Genomic DNA, 21,979 nt, shown 5'->3' with positions numbered 1-21,979 from the left:
ACTCAGGATTTTATTCAGTCCTCTGGATTCAGCAGGACATCATCAGTCTTCTTTCATTTGCACTGATGCAGGAGCAGTGATGTCCTTCAGGGCAGCTGTTCTGGACTGCACATGATGCAAGGGACCTTGACTCAGAGGGGAAAAAGTGATGGATGCCAGTTGTAAAAAGCTATTTCAGTCTGTCATTTCAAACACAATGAAAAATCTAAAGTGAAGGCCTCCTCCTGTGTTCCAGCATTATCACCATTAGACTGCTGTAACTGTTCAGAGGAGTCAATTCCTTTTTCAGCATGGAGAAAGCTGCTGAAAGGGATTGCTGCCTTCTCAGAATATTTTAGTTGTTCCATTTGTATACAAGGCAAGACCTGTTAAATTTTAACCCATTCCCTATTATGATTTTGACCTGCCCAACCAGCACTGCCTTAGAGTATCCAAGAGCTGGAAATAGTATGGAGCAGGGATTGCACCTAGTAGGCAAAGGCACAGAGTCACGCTGCCTTAGGAGGAAAAGTGTGCAAAGCGAAAGTTTAGCTGTAGAGAACTAGGTGGGCTCAAATTACAAAACAGCCTTTGGCCCTTTTCATTGATAATATGAAAATAGCTTAAAGAATTTCTGTGGACTTGATTAATTAGGGACTGTATGGGCTTAATCCACAGTTCGAAGAATTAAAAAAGGACTGGTCATAATTGGAATGACATAAATTTTTTCATCTTCTTTGCTCAGTAGGACTGTTCTCATGTAGTTCACAGCATCTTTCTTACTTTCCCACTGACCTAGAAGGAACATCTTGTCAGGTGCTCAGTGAGGGAATAGCAGCACTGTTCCTTACCATAGATTTAGAAAACAAAATGCAAAGTTAAGAACTGGCAGGTGACTGAGTCTGATCTGACAATAAGGAACCTCTTCACCCAGTTAGAGACCACAGAGGATACAGAGGAGGCTCTCCTTGCCTCTGGTATCTCTCCATTTGCTCTGCTCTTGTGCTGCTGATGACTTCATTAGGAGTGCAGCTCTGGCAGGTACTGATTGAAGGGGAGTCTGTTGGCTCTCCAGGTATCAGCACTGTAGACAGCTGGACACACCTGGAACCTCATCCTCTGGGTGAGCACTGGGACAGGTGGCTGTCTGGGGTGGTAGGGGAGCACCCTCCCAGCAATAGTGCACTCAGAATCCCCACAACAGCTAGATCAGAGGAGGCAGTTAGCCACAAATCACCTCTTCAGCTTTGTGCATGCTGCTTTCCCTTTGTGAATAATCCCCATTAGTTGCAGGAAATGTGTCAAACAATTCTGGTATCTGTGGGGTAAGAGCGGCACTGGGAAGTTTTTATTTGAACAGTTTTAGAAGGTTTCAGAAGCCTACTTTGAAGCTTCTTGGTGCTGATAGAGAAGGACATTAAAAAGTGACTTCTGTGTCTGTAGTTTGATAGACCATTTCACACAGGCTGTGGAAGACTTTGGGTTGGTTTCTGTGTAGAATGAATGAAAATCTGATCTCTAGCTTACCACTTCCATGATACGTAGTGTTGCCCTGTGTCCCTGCAACTTAGGAGACATTTGCAGAACTGCCACCTGCCAGAAGCAGTCCAAGGGGTGTTGTGTGAGGTGCTGCTTCCATGGAAGGATTTGAGGACCCTGTAAGTCCTGTGTTCTATTTGGTTAGCGTAGATTACAGAGCTGTAAATTACACTCTGGGCATACAGAGTAATTAGAAATTAGATTTGTTTCCACCTAAGGAAATTTAAAATCAAACTGATGGGTTCACACATTTTTTTCTTTGCATTACTTACTGCATAATAACAAAAAAAATTATTGTATTTGAAGCCGGGGAAACAGTGAAAACTTAGTCTTATTTCAGGAACAACTTAATTCAGGTAGCACCATTCAAATTAAAGTAAAATCATTTTCTATAAAAGTAGTGCTCTAGTGCAGTCTATCCTAAAGGAGAAAGTCATCATTTGGGTCTAATCCTTCATCTGGTCAATACCTTGTGGCTTTTACAGTATCCTCCTGAACTCAGTGCAACATTTCTTATCACATACAGTGCTACAAAACTAACCACACTAGAAAACAACCAAATGAGTCTTTCTGATTAGAAAAGCAGCATGAAGTTGTGTGTTTCAAAAAAGCCAAAGATGTACATACTGGAATGTTCAGAAACATTAATATCCTAATTTATTTCCTGATAATAACAAGTAACTTAGAAACTGAATAGCAGTAAATGGTAGATGAAACCATAGCAAATATATCTCTCATTACAGTGTATTTAAAATTTTGGTAGGACACAGTATTGCTTTTTTTGTAGGTAATTGAAGGAGAAGCTGTAGATTGAAATTAGATGATAAAGATAGGATTCATGTTGCTTAACGTTAATCACCTAAAGTGTAACCATTTAATCTGAGTTAGTCTATACACATTTTATGACCAATAAAAATAGCAAGATCTGCAGAAGACAACTCATCTTAAGTCTAAAACAGATGCCAAAGCCTTAGAGATCAGTGCCTTCTGGAGGTACTTTTTTCTCCCACTTTTGTGGGAGCCCAAACAGTGAGCCTGGACTAGCCACGCATTTTTAGATTATTAAGAGGTAAATAGCCCAGCCTACATATTCAGGAATTGCACATCGCTTAAAGCCCAGGAGAGGTGAAGAGGAAAGCATGTCCACCTCCTTTGCTGGTGAATAGATGATGAGGTGAGGCTGGGGGTCCAGATCTGCTGGGCACCAGGCTGCTAGTGACTGACCTCGGGGGAGTTTCAGCTGCAGGATGTCTTAGCTTGCTCAGCGTTTGGGAACTGGTTACTGATAAGCCACCTCCACAAATTATGTAAGCAAGAAGAAACAGCAATCTGAAAAAACAGCCATGCCCTGGGGGGCTCATGGCATTAGGATGGTTCTTCGTGACAGCTTCAACCATGCCAGATGATGAGCTGTAAAAATAGAAGCATCTGTATATTGAAGCACTTTAGATAACAATGCCATACTTTTCAGCATCATAGCATTTTTAATTATTCTAATTCTTCAGTATTTCAGAGGGCCTATTTGTTATTGCATGTGTAATACGTTTACACTGTCTCTACTTTACAAAGCTAACCATGTTAAAATGACTATCTGGGGAACAAGCCTATACCTAACAGCATTTGAAATTTCAGAAAAAGGAAAAATTCCCCTGGCTCATAATATTTTTTTCTGACCATCAATACATCCTGAGTCACTAATATCCATGCTGTCTCCACCACTGAATTTTACCACATTTTTTCCATACAGAAATTAGGTTCCTCTCTATTGGGGATGCATTTGCAGTCTTCTATGCACCCTTTGCAGTGCAGGAGGAGAGGGAAGGAGGAAGCCAGGAAGCTGAAGTGACAGCCCATTCCCACCTGTGTGTCCTCCTCTGTCTGCAAGCCCAGGACAGTGATGAAACTCCAGACCTTTCAGCGTCTCCAAGGCTGGCTTTTCCTTCAGGACTTGCGTCAAGCAGCCTGCACCTGTCTTCCCTTTGTCCCTGGTTCTCCCACCATAAGGCTTCAGATCTGTGTAACTCTTACACAGCTGTGTTGTGAAAGATGGTGTTCAGGCTCCCTTCCTGAACCTTCCTTCAGTCTGTAGCACTGGTATTTGCAAAGGGGTCACATTTAATGTCCTTCCTTGTTAGCCCTGTTAAATCATCTGTGAATAGTTCTGTCTGATCAGGTCTATTTCTGCAAGCCTTCTCATCTCTTTGACCTTTATAGTTTTCCGTGTTTACCATTATATTACATAGACAGCGCCATCACAGGAATATTAAACCAAAGTTTATTAATTATCATTGTGAACGTTTTCTTTAGTCCTACAACTATAACTTTTCTATTTTAATGTCATCCTTGGTCTTTCAGAGCCTCTCAAGCACTTGGAGTAATTCTTGTGGTGTTGCCCTAAAACATAACAGCAGTCATACATCTGTGACTGTATACACAGATTGAGCCATTTCATATTGAGAGTTTGTTTAGAAATTGTAACAGCATTTACCCTTCTGTGCGCAGACTTCTGTATTTCTTCCCAATTTATCCGTAAACCAGTTTTATTTCCTGACCACTGAATTCCCTTCAGTCTGTAAAAAGCCTTCAGGCAACAGAGCTATCAGCACTACATTCATTTTTTTTCCCCAGTGCTCTTTTAGCAGTGCCATGAGACTTCTTAGCAAGGCAGCTGAACTTGGCCATATTCCAGTAGATGCCTTTGAGCACATGGGCCTAATTTCTTTCCTTGTAGTAGACCATTTAAATCTGTCTCTTCTTTTTTAAGGCACTTTGAATAGTTCTGTTTTCTAGTAGAAAAACAAATTACAACAGTAAATCTTTTTTTAACTAGTGTGAGTAAGGAGCAAAATTAATGAATGTAATGTCATCGACTCAAACCCTAGTGAAATATATTTGTGACTCTTCACTCCTAAATCTCTACCTGCATTTATATATTTACACCACCCAGTACGTGCATATCAGTTTGTGTAATACCTGACTAAAAAATTGATTAAATTTTTTAAAGTATATTAATTCATTTCTATCTTCATATAGCATATCAGTGAACTGTCATTATGCTGGCAATATTTTTGCTCTGTTTTCAATTTTTGCAAAGTTCCAAGATACTTTCCTAAACTTGGGTTTTTTTTTAAGGCTCCTCCTGCCAATAACCATTTCATGGCCTCTTCTCCTCCCCACTCTTGCAATGTTGCACTGCTGCCCCATAGGGCTCAGGGAGGCCCACAGGGCTGGGAACAGACTTTTGTATCTTTGATGTTTAGAGGTTTGTGGGTTGGTCACAATCCAAACCTTCATCTACAGTGCATTTGTGCTGGGGAAAAGTCCACTGAATTTAGTGAAGCTGATGAAACTCTTGGAAATGCATTTGTTCAAAAATTCAGTTTTGTGAAGTAAATAACATGCCATGAAAAATGTCAGTGTGATGGCTGAGCTGGGATGTTCAGTGTACAAATTCTTCCTAGCAGCTTGTGACTCCCAGCTAGAAAAACAACCAACTCTCTCTCTAAGGTGAACCTACCAGTGACCAGTGTCTTTCTTAGGCTGGTCAATGCCTGGGTGTTAAACACGTGCAGTGTCTGCAGCGCTGGTGGCTGCAGATGCTGTCCACTTCCCGTTCTCACAGCAGATATCACAGGACTTTGTTTAGAGAGAAGGGCTAGAAACCTCTTCACCTGACATCATTCTGCACCCACTCCAAACCAGGCACCCTTATGCTGGATGAATCTTTTCCTGGACGTGCCTGTTTCCCCCAGGATGCAGAGGAAGCCTACTTGATGATGTCAGCTTGGTTGGGCTACCTGCAAGGAAGGAACCAACAGGTTCTGCTAGGTCAGCAGGACACTTCACCACAGGCACAAATCCCCTGTGACTCATCTAAGTGATGAATATGAATTTCATTTATCATCAGTTTATGCAAGTCAGTCCATTGTGTGTAAGTTTACATTTCAGGGTGTACTTAGTTCAGGGAATGGGGTGATTTGCTGTACTAGGACTTCAAAAACCGATTTTACATCTAGGCAACATGTTCAGTGGCTGCTCAACACATTTTTCACTGTACTCTACACTGCAGCCATATCCCATGGGGAAAAGCTGTACCAACTCAGTGCATTTAAAAAATAAATGTAGTATTAAAATATTTTTCTGAGGAATTTTCAAATTGTCCATATATCATCAGTGAAACATGACTTACCACGATTTCTTCAAAATCTCTGGATATTGAAAAAGTCAGCAGACATCATGAAAATGTTAAGAATTTTAGCCAAAATGGTGAGAATGCAGCATATAAAAAAAAGGAATTTGTGGTGTAAACTCTTAACCATAGCAATCTTAACCATAGCAGTCAAGACTCAATGAAAACTACTCCCTGAGCAATTTTTAAAACACAGAGATTTTTTACTTTTTAAGTTAGATGTACGTGTTGCAGTTCTTCTACTCTTCTTCCTCTTTTATTAAGTTGGTTTAGAATTACTGTAATTTTCGAAGTGTTCATTATGTTTAGAGCCCTTTAGTGTGCAGTGAATCTGTGCCCTCATGGCCTTTAAGTGAAGTCCACACGTGTAACCATTTTGCCAGTCTGTTTTCCTGCAGCTCTCTGCTGCTTGCAAATACTCCCTTGACAAAGCAGTAGTGATTACCTCTTTCCTTTGTGATCTGGAAACTGGGTCTTCCTTTCTTCTTTAACACTTTGGACGCTTAAAAAGCCTTGTTAGGTTTTTTATCTTCTGGTTCTTTCTTACAGTGTTACATCCTAAGATAATAATACTGTAGTATCTAAAGAATTCCCAGATTTTTAATGTTTAATAATCTGTAGTTAAAATTACTTTGGACAACATTGTTAACAGGTTTGAGTTAATACAAAATCAGATTCTTGGGGCTATAATTTGGTACAAAACTGCTGCATTATCATAATCACTGGGATTAAATTTAGAATTATACACCAGCACTGACTTGGGAGCTAGGTCCTATGAGTGAGAGAAAATTAGGGCAACATGCACTCCAGTATGTAACTTCCACATTTTATTTTGTACATACAGATTAACTAATAATCTTACTATAATAATAATAATAGCTCTATGCTGATTAAAAACTTCAGTAGCTCTGTTTATTAGTAGGAGTTATTACTGGCTTTCACTGGCATGAGATCACAATTAGGCTTCCTACATTAATTTCTCTGGTATATTATTCGGGCAGAAAATACATTGTAGCACGACTCTGGACATCACAAACTTAATGAATCTCCAGGGAAGACTATTTTGTTTCAGTAAATCAAGCTGATAGCTGAATCTGTACAAGCAATAGAAGCTGCAGGTGTGCATCAAGGTCCAGCATCGACCAGTAGCGTATGTAATATTCCAGGAGTAAACCCAGATTGGAGTGGTGGCTGTTTCTCCAGTTGATGGTAGTGACCTGCTTTGAAACCTCAAATTACAGTGATCAGTTTCCAAAAGGGCTCTGAATGTAATTACTGCCTTGTGGGACTTCTCCCTGAAGGGTTTGCAAGAGGGTAGTGTTTTATATTCAATTACATAATAAACAATAAAACCCATAAATAATAATGAACGTATTTTTTCAGAGTCACTTTTCTGTGAAGAAGGGAGCTGCGGCCTTGGGTATTGGTACAGATAGTGTGATTTTGATTAGATGCGATGAAAGGTAAGTAAAGATGTCAAATACAGCTTTCTTTGTGGTGCATAACAGAGGATCATCAGGTGCTCATCTCAGAGACAGTATGTAGGATGTGGTCAGCAGTTGGTATAATTTGTCATAGCACTGTCAACTTCAGCAGCTTACACTAATCCATTCCACTTGAGGAACTGGCTCTGTTAGTTTCTTTATGGGTCCATTTTTGGTGTTCATAAAAAATCTTAAAACTTCCTTTCCTAAGAGGTTTCTGATTTTTTTTTCTTTCATTCTGATGTGAAACAGGATATCAAACTAATATAATTTGCATTTTGTGCTAAGAAACTCGAAGGAAGCTTGTTTTGGTCAAATCAGAATCTCACATTTTGAACCATTAAAATGAGCTGAAGTGGGCCTTTTATAGGAATAAAATATTTAGGAGCATTTGCTAATATAATTCTATTCATTCATGCCCCCACCATCATTCTCAACTGGATTGCATTTCCCTCAGTGCCCTTGACAGGGACATGTTGGGATAGGATGAGAAGGATCTTGGCAGCATTGTGGGAAGCATGGGCTGAGGAGGATGGTGGTCCTTAGAAACCAACTGCACAGGAGGCAACAAATCTGCAGCTCACACAGGCTCTGAAAAAGGGTGGTAGATAACTCCTTGCTTAACTCACCCAAATAAAAGGTTTCAGTTCTCTTTGAAAACCCATTTTGTGAAAAAAGTATATTAACAAAATCGACATGTTCTGATAAAAATTTTCTGGTTTGGGGAGAACACTTTTTACGGGACAAAAAATTATTAGAACAATTATTATTGATTCTGTTGAGAGCCTTTCCAATAGAAAATGCAATTTGAGTCCCTCATTCTTACAAGGTATTGAATTAATTTCATCTCTCACAGAGATGGAAGGCTTTGCTTCTATCAAAATAATCTGCTCCCACATTAAAAAACAAGCATCAAGTAAGCAATTTACAGTGCTAATCACAGTGCCTGCACATTGACTTATAGTCCTATTATCTCTTTATTAACAAAAGACTGAACACACCTTGAAGAGGATTTAATTACGTCAGAACAACCAACACACATCAAAATAAATCCCCAGTTGTTTCTGTTCACTGGAGATGGATGTGGATCAATGAAATCGTGTCTTCCTTTTCTTCTTGTGCAAATTCAGCATGATGGTTTTCTGTGAAGACCACAATGGTTGGCCTGCCCAGCTGAAGTAAACAGCAGGATTCCTGTGTGTCTCACAGACAGCACAGGGACACAGCAGATTGTTTGCACAGGATGTGGGCTGCTGTGGTTGAGAAGACCCTCTGTGAAAATGTGGGCCTGTGGAATGGTGAAGGAGCACTTTGATATCTTTTTTATGTTTTCAGATGATCCAGGAATACTTCCTGGTGGCTCTGTCCCATTCTGACCCACACCTGCCAGGTTTGCCTTGTTTAACTGGTAAACCTTGACATTGGTCAGGTACTGCACTGTCCTGGCCTTGAATTCTGCATCTACTTGATGTGACATGGGGCTGGATAATCGCTTGCTGTGGTAAAACATTTTGGGTAGTGAAAGCATCTACCCAGTTCTGTGTATGTTCCTATGCACAAGCTCACTAAATCACAAACTATTAAAGATCAACATCTAAATTATGTTTTGAGGAGGAACTCATTGCCCTTCTTTGACTTGGTTTTATTTTCTTTATTTCTCTAATGATCCCAGGAACATTTTTTGAGAATAAGACAACTACTACTTTTGTATGAACAAGTACATATATCTGAGGGGAAGAAGCTGAATACTCTTTAGCCCTTCCTTGCACTTCTGCAAGAAAAATCTGGGTTGAATTTTTAGATTTTTAGAACTTTTTATTTTTTAGTTATTCTTTCAGTATTTTAGTGTATTGAATATGCAGGATTTGCAAAAAAACTCAGCTGTAAAAACCCATTTCTACTGAAATAAATACCATCTTATTGTAAGCTATGTGAGGACGAAAATGTACAAAACCAATAGCATCTTATTACAATAAATTAATATTTTTTTTAAAAAGGACATGCATCCAAATGTCGTGGAAACAGTTCAAGGGTTTTCATGCAAAATGAAACTACAAACTAATGTGTTTATTGGTTTCCATGTAACTTCATTTTGAGCTTTAAGGTTCTTTTTTTATAGCAGCAGGTAATGTGGGCCTACTGAAAGAAAAAAATCTGAAAAAGTCTTTAAAAATTTGCATCAGTCTAAATGTCCAACATTCAAAGGTGGTGGAGACATTATTTCTGTAACATGGGAATCTATCACGTTTGTATTGCTGGTATTCATACTGCCTCTTCCTTTATAGACGTGCTTGTGTCTAAAGCAAAGAAAACCATAGCCTTAATATTCAGTATCAGCACTGTTTTATCCTGCACCTAGTTAATTTACAAGATTTCATAAACTAGCCTTCAAGCCTTACACTACTGAGTCTGAACCTGAAGTAGATGGTTCATAATGGAGGTGTTGCAAACACAGTCAGTGCAAAGAGTCTGACAATGCATTTAGTGAGTCTAAACTAGCAGCTTCTCACATCCAGCAAATGCAAACATGTAATGCACTAAACCTGGGAAAAGTCATCCCTGGGAAAGGAACACAGAGACAGCTGCTGACAGCACACTGTTCAACGCTGGGCAGCCTGCTGAGGGAGAATCACAGGATTTGGCACCCAGTGAACTTCTTGGGATGTTGGGCTGAGCCTCTCCCTGGGAGACTGAAGCTTATTCCCAGGACTGATACTTCAGACAGGATCAAGAGGCTCCAAGGAGCAGCATCAGTCTTTAATGGGGGTGGCCATGAGATACTTTCTCTGTTACCATCACCATACTGATGCAAATATATTTACTAAATAATTATAAAAAAACTAATTCAGTAAAAACTCAGACTAATAGACAGAGTCCTTCTGTGCTCTTCAATGCAGCATAACTCTTGGGCAAAAAAGTCCCTTTGCTCCTTCTTTGGGTTTACTATTAAGTGAAGAAGTAACAGCAAAAGTTCATTCCACGATAAAGTTACTGATAAAGCTCTCTCTTGCTCCAGAGGGAAAATGATCCCATCAGACCTTGAAAGAAGAATTGTTGAAGCCAAACAAAAAGTAAGTTTACGAGCTTTTCTGCTTCCAAAGAAGAAAGAACGCCACAGAATGGTAAAGCCAGTGGTTTGTTTTCCTTGGTAAAACAACACAGGCTTGCTAATTAAGTTTTATTTCTTAGAAATGTAGCCTGCCAATTAATGAGGCAAGAGTTGCTGAGAAAATAGGTTTAGAGCTACTACCATGAGCTATTTGGCTTTCTTTTTATATGATGTTTTGCATAACATCCTCCTCTTTTGTATTGTCAGCCTATGATGCAGCTTCTCAACTAAATATTGTCAAAACCAGAGTAATCATTTTGGGTAATTTGTTTTATTCTAATGCATTGAAAATACTTTTCATAGACTCACTAAATCAATGGAAGGTAAGCTAAAATCCACATATCTCTAAAAATGCACACACTTTTGCATTTGTTCACTAAGAGAAGCTAAAATTAAAACATCAGATTAAAGTATGGAATGAACTCAGCCCTGTGCTTTCAGCATTTATATTCACTAGACACACAGCAGTCAAAGCTGATTAATAACAAAAATCTTCATTAAAAGCACTTTTCTTCCCCAAGAAAACAAATACAGTAGATTTAAAAAAAAAAAAGGCAAAATGACAGTAGAGTGCCATTCAAACCTACTGACCATTGCAGAAGGAAGTTTGGACTTTTTCGATGATTTGAACGTCATTTCTGCCAAAAAAAAAAGTAGCCACTCTTGACCTCTGTGTACTCCTTATGAAATCAACGTAACTAAAAATGAAATGAAAATGAAACACTGGTATAAATCTTAGCAGACCCCCTGATCTCATGTCCCCACTGACAAAACTGGGGCACCGTGACCAGAGCCTCACTGGGGTAATTGCAATGCAGCCCAGCACACAGTCCGGCAGCAATGCTTCTCTCACTGTGGTGCCTGGTTGAGGTGTGTTTATGTGACATCCTGCAGTGCAGACTGTTTTGTTTCAGGCAGGTGGTGTGAAGCAGAATTGTTCTGTTGAGCCCTTACCTGTCTTTGCACCGTAATAAATGGAGGGTACTGGTTTGGAAGTTTGCTGCCACCTTAAGGCAGAAACTGTAATATCGCTGGTATCCAAATGTGGAGAAAATCGGTGTAACAGCAGGGATGTCCTCTGGGAGATTCTGGTGGGGGCAGCACGAAGGGAGTTGAGGGGTGAGGGGACTGCAGTGCTCGCACCATACATAATGTCCCTCTGCTTTCTTGCAGGGATTTGTTCCTTTTCTGGTGAGTGCCACAGCTGGGACAACAGTGTATGGGGCATTTGATCCTCTCATAGCTATTGCAGACATCTGCAAGAAATACAAAATCTGGATGCATGTGGATGTAAGTACCATTGTGCGTGGAGGGCTGGATTACAAGGTGTATTAATATTAATTTATTCATTTTGGAGGGTGTCATCTTGTACAAAACCCATTGTATTTAGTTCCTGTAATTAAGTCTAACATCCAAGCACTGACTTCCCACTCCTCTGAAAGGCTCAGGTCAGGGGAATATTTTAGGAGCTGTGACTGTAGTTGTACTTGCAGCAACTGGGGCACTTAAGTTGACCTAGTTTGCGTGCTTTTGGCTTTCAGCTTTATCTTTAAATGCCGTTAGTAAAGAAATACATAAGAAGCATACTGAGCTCTGGCTCAGCTTCTGCAGCAGCTGCAAAATAAATACATAAGGAAAAGGATACATTTGTCTGGAATAAAGTACTGCAAATTGCTGATCAGGTTAATGCAAGTGCTAGGGAAATTTATCAGATTGGCTACTTAGCTTTATCCAGGCTCTTGCCAAGAAATCTTTTGAAGGATCATCTTTCAGCCCTAGAATATCTTCTCTGTCATTTTTGCAAATCCTTTCCCCAAAAAGGCTTGGAAATTGACTTCCCATAGGTTTGGGAGTCTTGATTTTGTATTAGTGTGTCAGCCAAAATCAGTCCATTCAAAGGACAAATTTGTATTTACCTTAAATACTTCTCAGTCACATGAAGTGCCTGCTTGTCCCAGATCTCTGTGAGGAAAGCAAATGAGTAGAGGGCAGGCAGCAGTGGGTCCAAAACATGATGGAAATCCCCCCGAGCAGCTGAGATCCCAGTTTGTTATTGTAACGTAGTGACTATAAGGGAAAAGGCAGCTGACCCAGAAGCAGCTCTGCTAATTACAGCATGGGGCAGCCCGATGTGCCGTGTCAGAGAAGGGGGCCAGGGAGGGGTTTGCAGATGATGAGGGTGGGCACCTGGATTAGGGGATATTAACTGCTGCTTCCAAGCTACTGGAAGAAAATTGTGAGCACAGCTCATGCCTCAGGCCCCATCTGCCTGGTCATTTTGGAATGTGCCACATCAGCGCGATAAAAAGAGTCCCAAAGTGATGGGAATGCACAGATGTCACCACGGAGGAAAGCAGGGCTCTCATTAAGATGATGTGTCTTGCCTTCCAGGGAGCATGGGGTGGTGGGCTCCTGATGTCAAGGAAACACAAATGGAAGTTAAATGGCATCGAAAGGTATGATTTATTAGTACCGATAAAAGACATTTATTAAATGCATTTTAACATACTTGTGATTACCATAGCAGTGCCTATAAAAATTAAGAGTCACTGTTATCTCTGAAATAGGAACTGTCCTTCCAGTTGAAGCAGCAATGTGCAGTGTCTTTGTGCTACAGTAGTGTGGCAATTTGTTTTGAAGTATAAACAGCAGACATTCCATGCTTTTTTCTCTGTTCTCCCACCATACATTCACAGGTCCAGAGTAGCTTCTGCAGAATTCTCTGATTTAGCACCCAACATGAGTTAGCAATTTCATTTCTCTAAGAAGTGAATCTTGTAGGTCTTGTATACTGAAGTATAAAACTTTAAGTATAAAACCTGTAACTAGGACAGATGTCCCCTGCTCTGTCCCTTCTGGAGAGAATAGCCCTCTCCAGACTGTGTTATTGATGTCTTCAGTAAATCTGTGCCTGGATATATACACAGTTGTAGTCATAAGCTCATAAACATTACAGATAATGAAGATGAACATAAGTGATGCTAGTCCAGGCTGGAAGGACTGAGCTTAAACTTAAAACAGTTGCTTATTCAGAAACATTTAGTTAAGTCGTGGAAATCCTTTCTATAGGATATTGAAATTTATCTACATTCAAGGAAATACAAAAATCATTCAGGATTTCTATGAGCCAGAAATGAGTGGAAGTTCAGAGAGTATTTAGAGGAAATTCATAGGTCCTTGTCCTGTTTTGTGTTGCTCCCAGTCACTTTTTTTGTCCACTTTAGGGACTTAGAGGCAGTATACTGGGCTAGATGGAGCATTTCTGTACCTACTGAAGCCCATGATGTTTGAGAGTAAATCATTATTCTCTTCCTCCCTCTTTATCACTAAATCAAATTGCTGTTCCTTGCCAATTAAAATTATAAACTTCCTCATCCTGAAGATTCGGAGGATACCTTGATGATTCAGTTCTTTTCTCATGCAAAATTTGAAAAGCAACCAATGATTCTATGAATTTCATTTAGTTAAGACTGCCTACAGCACTCCAGACTTATATATCATGCATTAAAAGGACATATATCCAAAAATCTAGCAAGCAAAGATCCACCTTGTTGCCTGTGAGGGCAGACACAAAGGGTTTACCTTCCAAATTGCTGTCCAGATTGTGCTGGAATGAGAAGTTCAGGTTAAATCTACTTTGGAGCATTTTCCACATAATATGCTTTAGATCCAGAACTCCACTGGATTTTATTAAGTGCTTTGATAAGCACCATCTCAATGTGTTTGGCAGTGAATTAAGGAACTTTGTTATTTTGAATGCTGTTCCTCTGCTTGCTGGACACAGCAGCTCATTTCAGTTTGTCGGGATCTCAAGTGTGGGAACCTTTAGAGCAGAACTTTTGTGGATCTTTTTGTTTCATGGTAGATAATGGAGTCATCACAGGTCTGAGTAGAAGAGAACTGAAGCTGTTAGTCATGTTTGATAGGAGAGGGAACATTGGCTGCAGGACACTGTGCTCTGAGTAATCACATCCTCCTGGTAACAGCCAGTCCAGCAGAAATACTCCTGTCACAGGAGGACGAGTTGCAGGACTGTCCTTACCATGCTCTCCAGTCTCCTCATGGCACATTTCAAGGTGCTGGAAGATGCCCTGAAGGGAGCACGAGCCCCAGTGTATGGAGCAGATAGGTCTGGCCAACATCAGGAGTTTCAGCCTGGTGTCCCCTGTCCAGAGGCTCAGGCAGGGGGTGACAGCTACATGAGAAAAGCACGTGTGCAGTGAGTGAGTGCTCCCTTGGAGGGTCTGGGCATCTTTCCCAGGGCTGTGGCAAGTCAATGATTGCATCAGTTTGTATTCAGTGATGGCTCAGGACCAAATTCTGCCAGTCATGAATCTCTCCTGTCATACTTTTGAAATCTGTAAAGGAAAAACTTCTTTTTTTTTTCCCTATCTTTGACCCACAGCCAAAAAAGGTTCTTGGTGTTCAGTTATTTGGGCAAACACGAGATGCTTTTGGAAAACATCTGTGGATTCCTGTAGATTTTTTTTATTTCGCTGTTTGTCTTGGTCAGCAAGTTCTTCAAACGCATACTGATGACACAAGCCCAGAATAACTGATAACAAATGAAAAATGTTAGACTTTTATTTTACATAATTAATTATTTTTCTGTGTGCAATTGGTATGTAATTAGGTAAATAAGTGACCATAGGGTAAATTAAATGTTTTAGACAGATAATTCACATCTGGCTGTTGTCAGTAAGTAACCCTTTGGCTTGAGAAAATTCATACCACTATTGTTAATTAGATGTTTCTTAAAGAATTTCTGTCTGATTTTGCATAAGCACAAATAAAATTAAAAAGTATGTCAAGGGAAATTCATAGACCTGAGTGGATGTTCAGAGCCATTAGCTTTGGTGTTGTAATCAGATGACTGACTGAGCTGGTGAAGAGCTGCCAAATACTCAAAAAGCCAAGCCAAGCCAAGTGGCCAGATGTTGCCTGTGGAAGACTGTTCCCTACAGATATTGCATCAGGCACTTGCACAGTCCCATTTAAATAGCAAAGAATAAAGCACAGAAGTACTGCCTGATGTCTGTGTGAATTTTGAAGTTGCTTGCTTTGAAGGAGTGGAAGCAATTTGGCAGGAGGTGCATAAACCTACAAAGGAAAACACTGCTAGATTCTAACATGCCCACCTCTGTTCACATCAGTGTTACCTGCAAGCGTGTCCTTTAAGTTTTCTTGATTGATTTATACCAATTTATTCCATCAAAATACAAATCACTGCACTAGATGAAATCACATGCACTACGTGTCCTTGACAGCTTGCTAAATAGGATGCAAATATATACATTTATCAGCTAATGAATCACATGTAACAATAGTAATTACAAAATAGCCAGTCAATCATAACACAAAATTAAAATAATAAACAACTGGACAATCTTCCATTCAGCCCTCACCACAGTCCTAAATTTCCCTTCTCTAGACTGTATTGTGTCAGCTCTCTGTTCCCTAAACTTAGGCTGACAGCAGTTTTTCCAGCACATGTGTCCTCAAAGGAGGCAGGATCTTTTCTGGCAAGATGGGTCAGTTCCATGCTTCTTACTGTAGTTGTGTGAATTGCTGTAGTCAAGCAAAAATTTAGGAGCTACAAAAATTTGCTATCATTTGGTCTACTATCATCAGAGCAACAAGAAAAATTACTTTGGGCCAGGTTTTCCAGATGACTCAGAGACTTAGTGATACCCAGAAATATTTCAAGGAATTTTCAAAAATGCTTGTGTGAGCTAATTACTAAAATCTTGCTGAAACCAGAATCAGAGGGTGGGAGCTCTGCTAGGTTGCCAGCTTCCTATCTGCATCTTTATTGACTGTGTAATTTTAGAAAGTTCATCAGTCAAGTGTATGTTTTTGGGAAGTTTGCCCTATGTTTGAAAAGTATAAATGACTCCCCCAAAAGTTTAATACTGATTAAATTTGGTGGATAGAGCAATTATCCTGTGGTAGATTGCCAGGATTGTCATCCAAAAGCCAAATGGAGTGGATTAGGTCCCCTGTGAAAGCATTGCTTTCCTAATATCAGCCATGATTATTTTCAGAAGAAGAAAAAAGTGAGTATTGCTACATGTTCAGTATTATTCTAATTATTTCTAAATGCCTCTGAGGTTTCATCACATAGTACAATGTCTGAGTTTCATTTGGCTTTCTGTCCCAGGGCTAACTCAGTAACCTGGAACCCGCACAAGATGATGGGCGTCCCGCTGCAGTGTTCAGCCCTGCTAGTGAGGGAAGAGGTATGTCACAGTACACGTGCTTCTCTGCTTCTCTCTGGCATTTTACTTCTGAAAATACTTGATATTTTCTTCATCATGGTGCCATAGCTAAATTTGCTAATGTGATGTGGATTATAACAGGAACTGAGAAAAGGCCTCTATTTACATGCTTCAGCCATGACTACAAAAGGAATTAATGCAGATGTCTAGCAAAAATGATGCAATCAATGGCAATATCTGAGTTTTGTGACTTTCCAGTCTAAGTGTTCATGTTTAAATTGTGGCTGCATAACTGTGTGGCCCCACAAGTTGCTCTGCAGCATAAGATGTAACTGCAGGCAAACTCTGGTCCTTTGGGGTGAAAGTCATGGTTTACATGCAGCACACCATTTGGTCCAGAATCAAGGCATTGTTACACGGTATTCCTACCCAGCTTTGATGTATATATCCACTTGGAGGCACATGGAAGTAAAAATGGAACAGTACGTGCACTTGGAATAAAAAGTAGACATTTTATTTAGTGCTAGATTTTGAATTACGCTTCAAGCCTGTAATTTTCATATAACCATCAGTTACTGGGAGCTGCCATACAGCCCCATTTAAGAGACCAGCTATCAAAAGCTGGTTGATGTTTTGCTAACAGCTGTACAACAGATTGTATACAAAGTGATTGCACTTAAGAAGAGAGAAACTAGGTTTAATTTGCCCTCTGGGTCAGTTCCCCAAGACAAAGCCTGCCCAGCTGAAGTCAGTACCATCCTTGACTTCTAGTGAGAACAGATGGTTCAGATTAGGAGAAAGTCAATTTTTTTCTCCCTTCTCATTTTGCTATCTCAGTTTTGAGTTACACATAAAGATTAGACTTGATGATAAACAGCCATGTTATGATTCTTCTTGGACTGGAAATTGCCATTTTAGGCAACAGCCCTAAGGTATGCCATAAACTTGGTTGAGATCATAACTAGGGCCAGAATGTGGCTCTTTGCATTTTACTTAAAAAGCTAAAAAGGAAGCCTCATGCTTTTGTGAGCCAGGTTTCCTCACTTTGTTGGCTTCTGTCCCTCCCACAAAGTTACCTCTTAGAACGGTGTGTTGCAGCCCAGAAATAACTCTCGCTGGGTTTTTAAAGACCATATGCTCTTCTGTCTGTTCAAAGCTTTCTATGCTGCTTAAGCATCCAATCTACAGCTGAGGACTTTGCAGGAAAGAATTGTTCCTACAAAGAAAGAAAACAATAAAAATCAGAATTTTAGAGATCAAAGCAATTGAAAAGTGCTGTGATATTCTTTAGATTAGTCAACAATTGTCTTGGTCTGACTCAGAAAATAAGCCTTCAAAGGAAAGGAGGAAAAAGAACCAGAACAAAGAATAAAATGCAAGATTCAAAAACGAAGTGAAGCATAAGAACGCTAGGAAGCACGATGTCCTGCTTTTTTAAAAAAAATATTTGGATCTGGGAGTGGATTACACATAGCTGGATCAGGTACCAAGACGTCGTGGGCACTGATGGGGATTAGTCCATTGAGCAACTAAGTCTAGTTTTGTGCTTTTTTTTTGATCTTCCTTTTACACTTAGGCTAAATTTGGGTGTTGGTAATTTTTCACCCAAAACAGCCCTCAAAGCAGTAGCCAAATCTGTGCTGACATCCCTGTGCTTGTGTCTTTGTGTCCATAAGGGATTGATGCAGAGTTGCAACCAAATGCATGCTTCCTACCTCTTTCAACAAGACAAGCACTACGACCTGTCCTACGACACGGGAGACAAGGCTTTGCAGTGCGGACGGCACGTTGATGTCTTCAAGCTATGGCTGATGTGGAGGGCAAAGGTAGGACTGCCTGCTGCACATTTGTTTGTACTAAAATAATGCATACCAGATACACTTGAGGGTTTTCTTTCTCTAATCATAATTTCAGAAAATACCTGACCTGAATTTCACATATAGAACATGAAAGAAAGAATATTATTATTTTCTGGGGGTTTTATACTTTTAACAACAGTGATTCAAAGCAGCACACATGATTTTGAAACTTGAACTGTATGGCTTTGCATAGCATTTGCCTTGTGTAACTGCAGGAATATAACACATAAATCATATACCTAGGAATGTTGTTAGATTTCTGGAAATAAAAAAGATGCTTTAATTATATTCAGAAATTATACATGGCAAATCAAGACTGGAATACATAGTTTCATGCAGTAGATATGAAGTAATCTTTTGAAAGAGTAGAGGAAATCTCATCAAAAACTCTTCACTGGGAAATCTGTAAACACCAGCTCTTACTTTATCTGTATTGCTAAATAAGTTCTTGCACGTTTTTATTCAATCTATTATGTCAGGTTGCCTGAGGTTGGTTCAGGAGATGACATCACTGTTTTAGTTTCCAGAAAGCCTTAAAGATTCTCATTAAACCTCTGAGGAGGTGTGGGAGTCTGTAAAGGAGGATGCAATAGCCGCTTTGCAGGGGATATGTTTGCAGGGGTCTGCAGAGTGGGAGGCGATTTTAGCCACATGTCTCTTTTACTCCAAACCTTTCTCCCAGGGTTACCTCTACTCTGTTTTGAAATCTCTATACACAGAGGCATAATGACATGGGCTTTTAAGTCAGTTCTGGCAGTTCTGGCACTGCCAGAACCGATTTAGCAGGGACATGCATCCATTGCTCAGAGACATTTCTCCTAAAGCCCATTTTGTCAATATCCCTTGTACTGCTTTTTCTCTTCTCACACTCTGCTTGTAATATTAACATTACAAAATAGGATGTGTGTTTCTTAAAGAGTTTATCTATTCCAGCTGTTTATTCCCCTTCCTTCCTCTTGAAGCTGCATCCTTTGTTTGAGGTATCACAGTTGGTGATTGCAGGAACAATTATGATGTCACAGAGAGGATTATGACTTCTGCAAGAGAAGAAAAAGCAGGCTTATCTGCAGCTCTTAAAAACACAGCTGCTGAGTTTGTATGGTTGTATGGTATCTGTTAGAAAAAAAGAGAGAGGAACAGTACAGAGGCAGGGTAGTATCTAAACAAAGTGCATTTTCACAGGCATCAGACTGGGCTCTAAAAGTGTATCTACCCATTTTAAATTAAAAAAACTATTATTGGAAAGTCCCCAGCATATCATTCCTGGAAGATTAAAATCCCCTATCCTGAAAACAGCAAGACACTCCCTGTGTCTGGAACTCAACACCTCCTGAACACCCCACTCTGTGCCAGTCCAAGCTGTCCAAAACCATCCTCAGCCTCTCTGCAAAATCTTCCAAAGTCACCCTTTGAGGTGCTATTCTGGTTCTCAGCAAAACATTCCTGAGAACCAAGCAAGTACCTGATGCTTATTTTGCAGAACTGGCTATAGGGGTGTCCATGGCAAGATCTAAAGACAAATTAGCTCTGCTTATCAAAGTGCCCTTCATCACATAGAATCAGATCCTTCAGAGACTTCTGAGAGGTGACTTGTGCTGATGTGTTGACAGATATTGAACGGTCCTTCTGCCTTTTAATTCATGAAACATATTTACGTAACTTCTTTTCTTCATCTCTCTGTAAAGGGAACCACAGGATTTGAAGCACAAATTGATAAGTGCTTGGAACTTGCTGAATACCTATACAATAAAATAAAGAACAGAGAAGGGTATGAAATGGTGTTTGATGGAAAGGTATGTAGTGCAACTTCTTTTTCTCCGTTGGTCAGCAGTGTTCACTTCATTACCTATTGGAATGCTACCAACAGGTCAGATCAAACAGCCTGAGACACAAAGCAGGGACCCTTGTAACAAAACCTGTTGTTGTGCCAGTTCCTCTCTTCCTCAGGGAGTGCAGGGACAAGGGCAGCTGTTCATAAGTGTTCAGTTTGCTCAGTTTAACCCTGCTGAAACAAAACACAGGTATCTCAGCCTAACACAACACAGAGAGGCACAATGAGAACCAGCTCTTGTGTTATAAAAACAAGTTGGAGTTTCCTAATAGCAGGGTCTGTTAGGAGTGGGGGTACAGTACCCCACACAGCTCTGAAAGGACAGCTGTGCAGAACAGTTTTATCAGCATTCCTAGGTGGGCAGTCATAGGGGAGCTGGGGTGACCTGGAAGGTCCATCTGAGGTCCCTGCTGTGATGGGGTGCAGTCAGCAGGGCAGGGACTAGCGTTGCTTGGGAGCTCAGCTTGCTCCTGGGACAGAGGCAGCACCACTGTCTGGGGTGCAGATACCACCAGGCAAGTTCTGTGGAGAGACTTCAGCTGAGATGGGAGCCCTGGACACCAGGAGCTTGGCTGGAGCACAGTGCCCAGGGCAAGGCAGTGCAGCCTGGTTTGGGTGGCTGTACCTCCGCTGTGCTCAGCCATTGCTGTGTGGGCAACGTCTCCAGCTGTGAGGGGTGGGCAGGGCCTGGGAGAAACCTCTGTTACAAAGTGAGCTGGTGTTCTGTCTGCAGAAGAGAACAAAGATGAACATCACTATGTTTCTTCAGAGATTACTGGCTCATATCCACATACTACTATGGAATTTATCTCCCACACCTCCCACGTCATCACTGAATTTTGTCCACTGGGTCTGATGATGAATAAAGGAACTGGCAGCAGCAGGAGTTGCTGTAAAACACATTTAGCATCCAGTAAAGGGGAGCATAGCAAGGCAGGCAACTGTTGGGAGACTGGAAAAATGCACAAAATGTCAACTAGCTCTTACTTTATGCCTTTCTCCTTACTGGTCCGATAGATGTTAAATGAGCTAAGATGCTGTGGTGCATGCATATTAATCCAGCAGCTAGCTGAATCAAATTGAGAAGTAATAAATTTCATTAAATGTAAGAAAATCTTAGACTGTCTTATGCACCACCTGTGGCTCCTGTTTACAGAATCAGATTCTGTATTATTCTGTCATGTAATAGAAGTAAATGACACGGTCCTCACCTCTAAATTATCTGTAATAGACTCTTGCCTTGCCACACGATCCCTTGAGCCCCTGGAGGGGACAGGAGCTGCAAAATCCAGATGCCTTTCAGAAAGGCATAAATATATTTGCCCAGCTGGATGATGTGTTTCTGCATCTGACACCCTGGGAATAAATTGCCTAAAATTATCTTTTCTGCATTAATAACGATGATGACTCTCAGTGGACCACAATAATGAAAACCATTGACTGCTGTCACAAGATGATGTATGAGAGGGAAAGAAGGCATGAACCTAATTGCAATTGAGCTATTATGAGCATTTCTTACAACGTAAGCTATTATTATTCTGTGCTTAGCCTCAGCACACAAATGTCTGCTTCTGGTACATCCCGCCCAGCTTGCGTGGAATGGAGGACAGTGAAGAGAGAACGAGCCGCCTGATGAAGGTGAGCAGTGAAACCCTTGCAGACAGGCAATCCCCAGAATGATCTCCCAGGGCACAGGGCAAGCTGAGGTTCTGGCAAATGACACCTCCATGGTGGTTTTACTGCAGGTCAGTCTGGCAGCACCTTGCTCTGG

At 40.6% G+C, this 21,979-nt stretch overlaps 1 protein-coding gene across 1 annotated transcript in view; it reads left to right on the top strand.

Moving 5' to 3' along the window:
* GAD2 (glutamate decarboxylase 2) overlaps positions 1–21,979 on the top strand; it is a 40,825-nt gene that overhangs the window by 15,773 nt on the left and 3,073 nt on the right. Inside the window, exons 8-15 of the mRNA XM_033066287.2 lie at positions 7,091–7,170; positions 10,208–10,262; positions 11,474–11,590; positions 12,692–12,756; positions 16,461–16,539; positions 18,195–18,344; positions 20,063–20,170; positions 21,757–21,846. Coding sequence (XP_032922178.1) covers positions 7,091–7,170; positions 10,208–10,262; positions 11,474–11,590; positions 12,692–12,756; positions 16,461–16,539; positions 18,195–18,344; positions 20,063–20,170; positions 21,757–21,846 — 744 coding nt within the window. The remainder of the gene's footprint in view (positions 1–7,090; positions 7,171–10,207; positions 10,263–11,473; positions 11,591–12,691; positions 12,757–16,460; positions 16,540–18,194; positions 18,345–20,062; positions 20,171–21,756; positions 21,847–21,979) is intronic.

The sequence above is a fragment of the Catharus ustulatus genome, chromosome 1, assembly GCF_009819885.2.
Source record: "Catharus ustulatus isolate bCatUst1 chromosome 1, bCatUst1.pri.v2, whole genome shotgun sequence".
NCBI classification, from domain to species: domain Eukaryota; kingdom Metazoa; phylum Chordata; class Aves; order Passeriformes; family Turdidae; genus Catharus; species Catharus ustulatus.
Note: the sequence above shows the minus strand (reverse complement) of the source record. Positions and strands in the feature narration are given on the sequence as shown.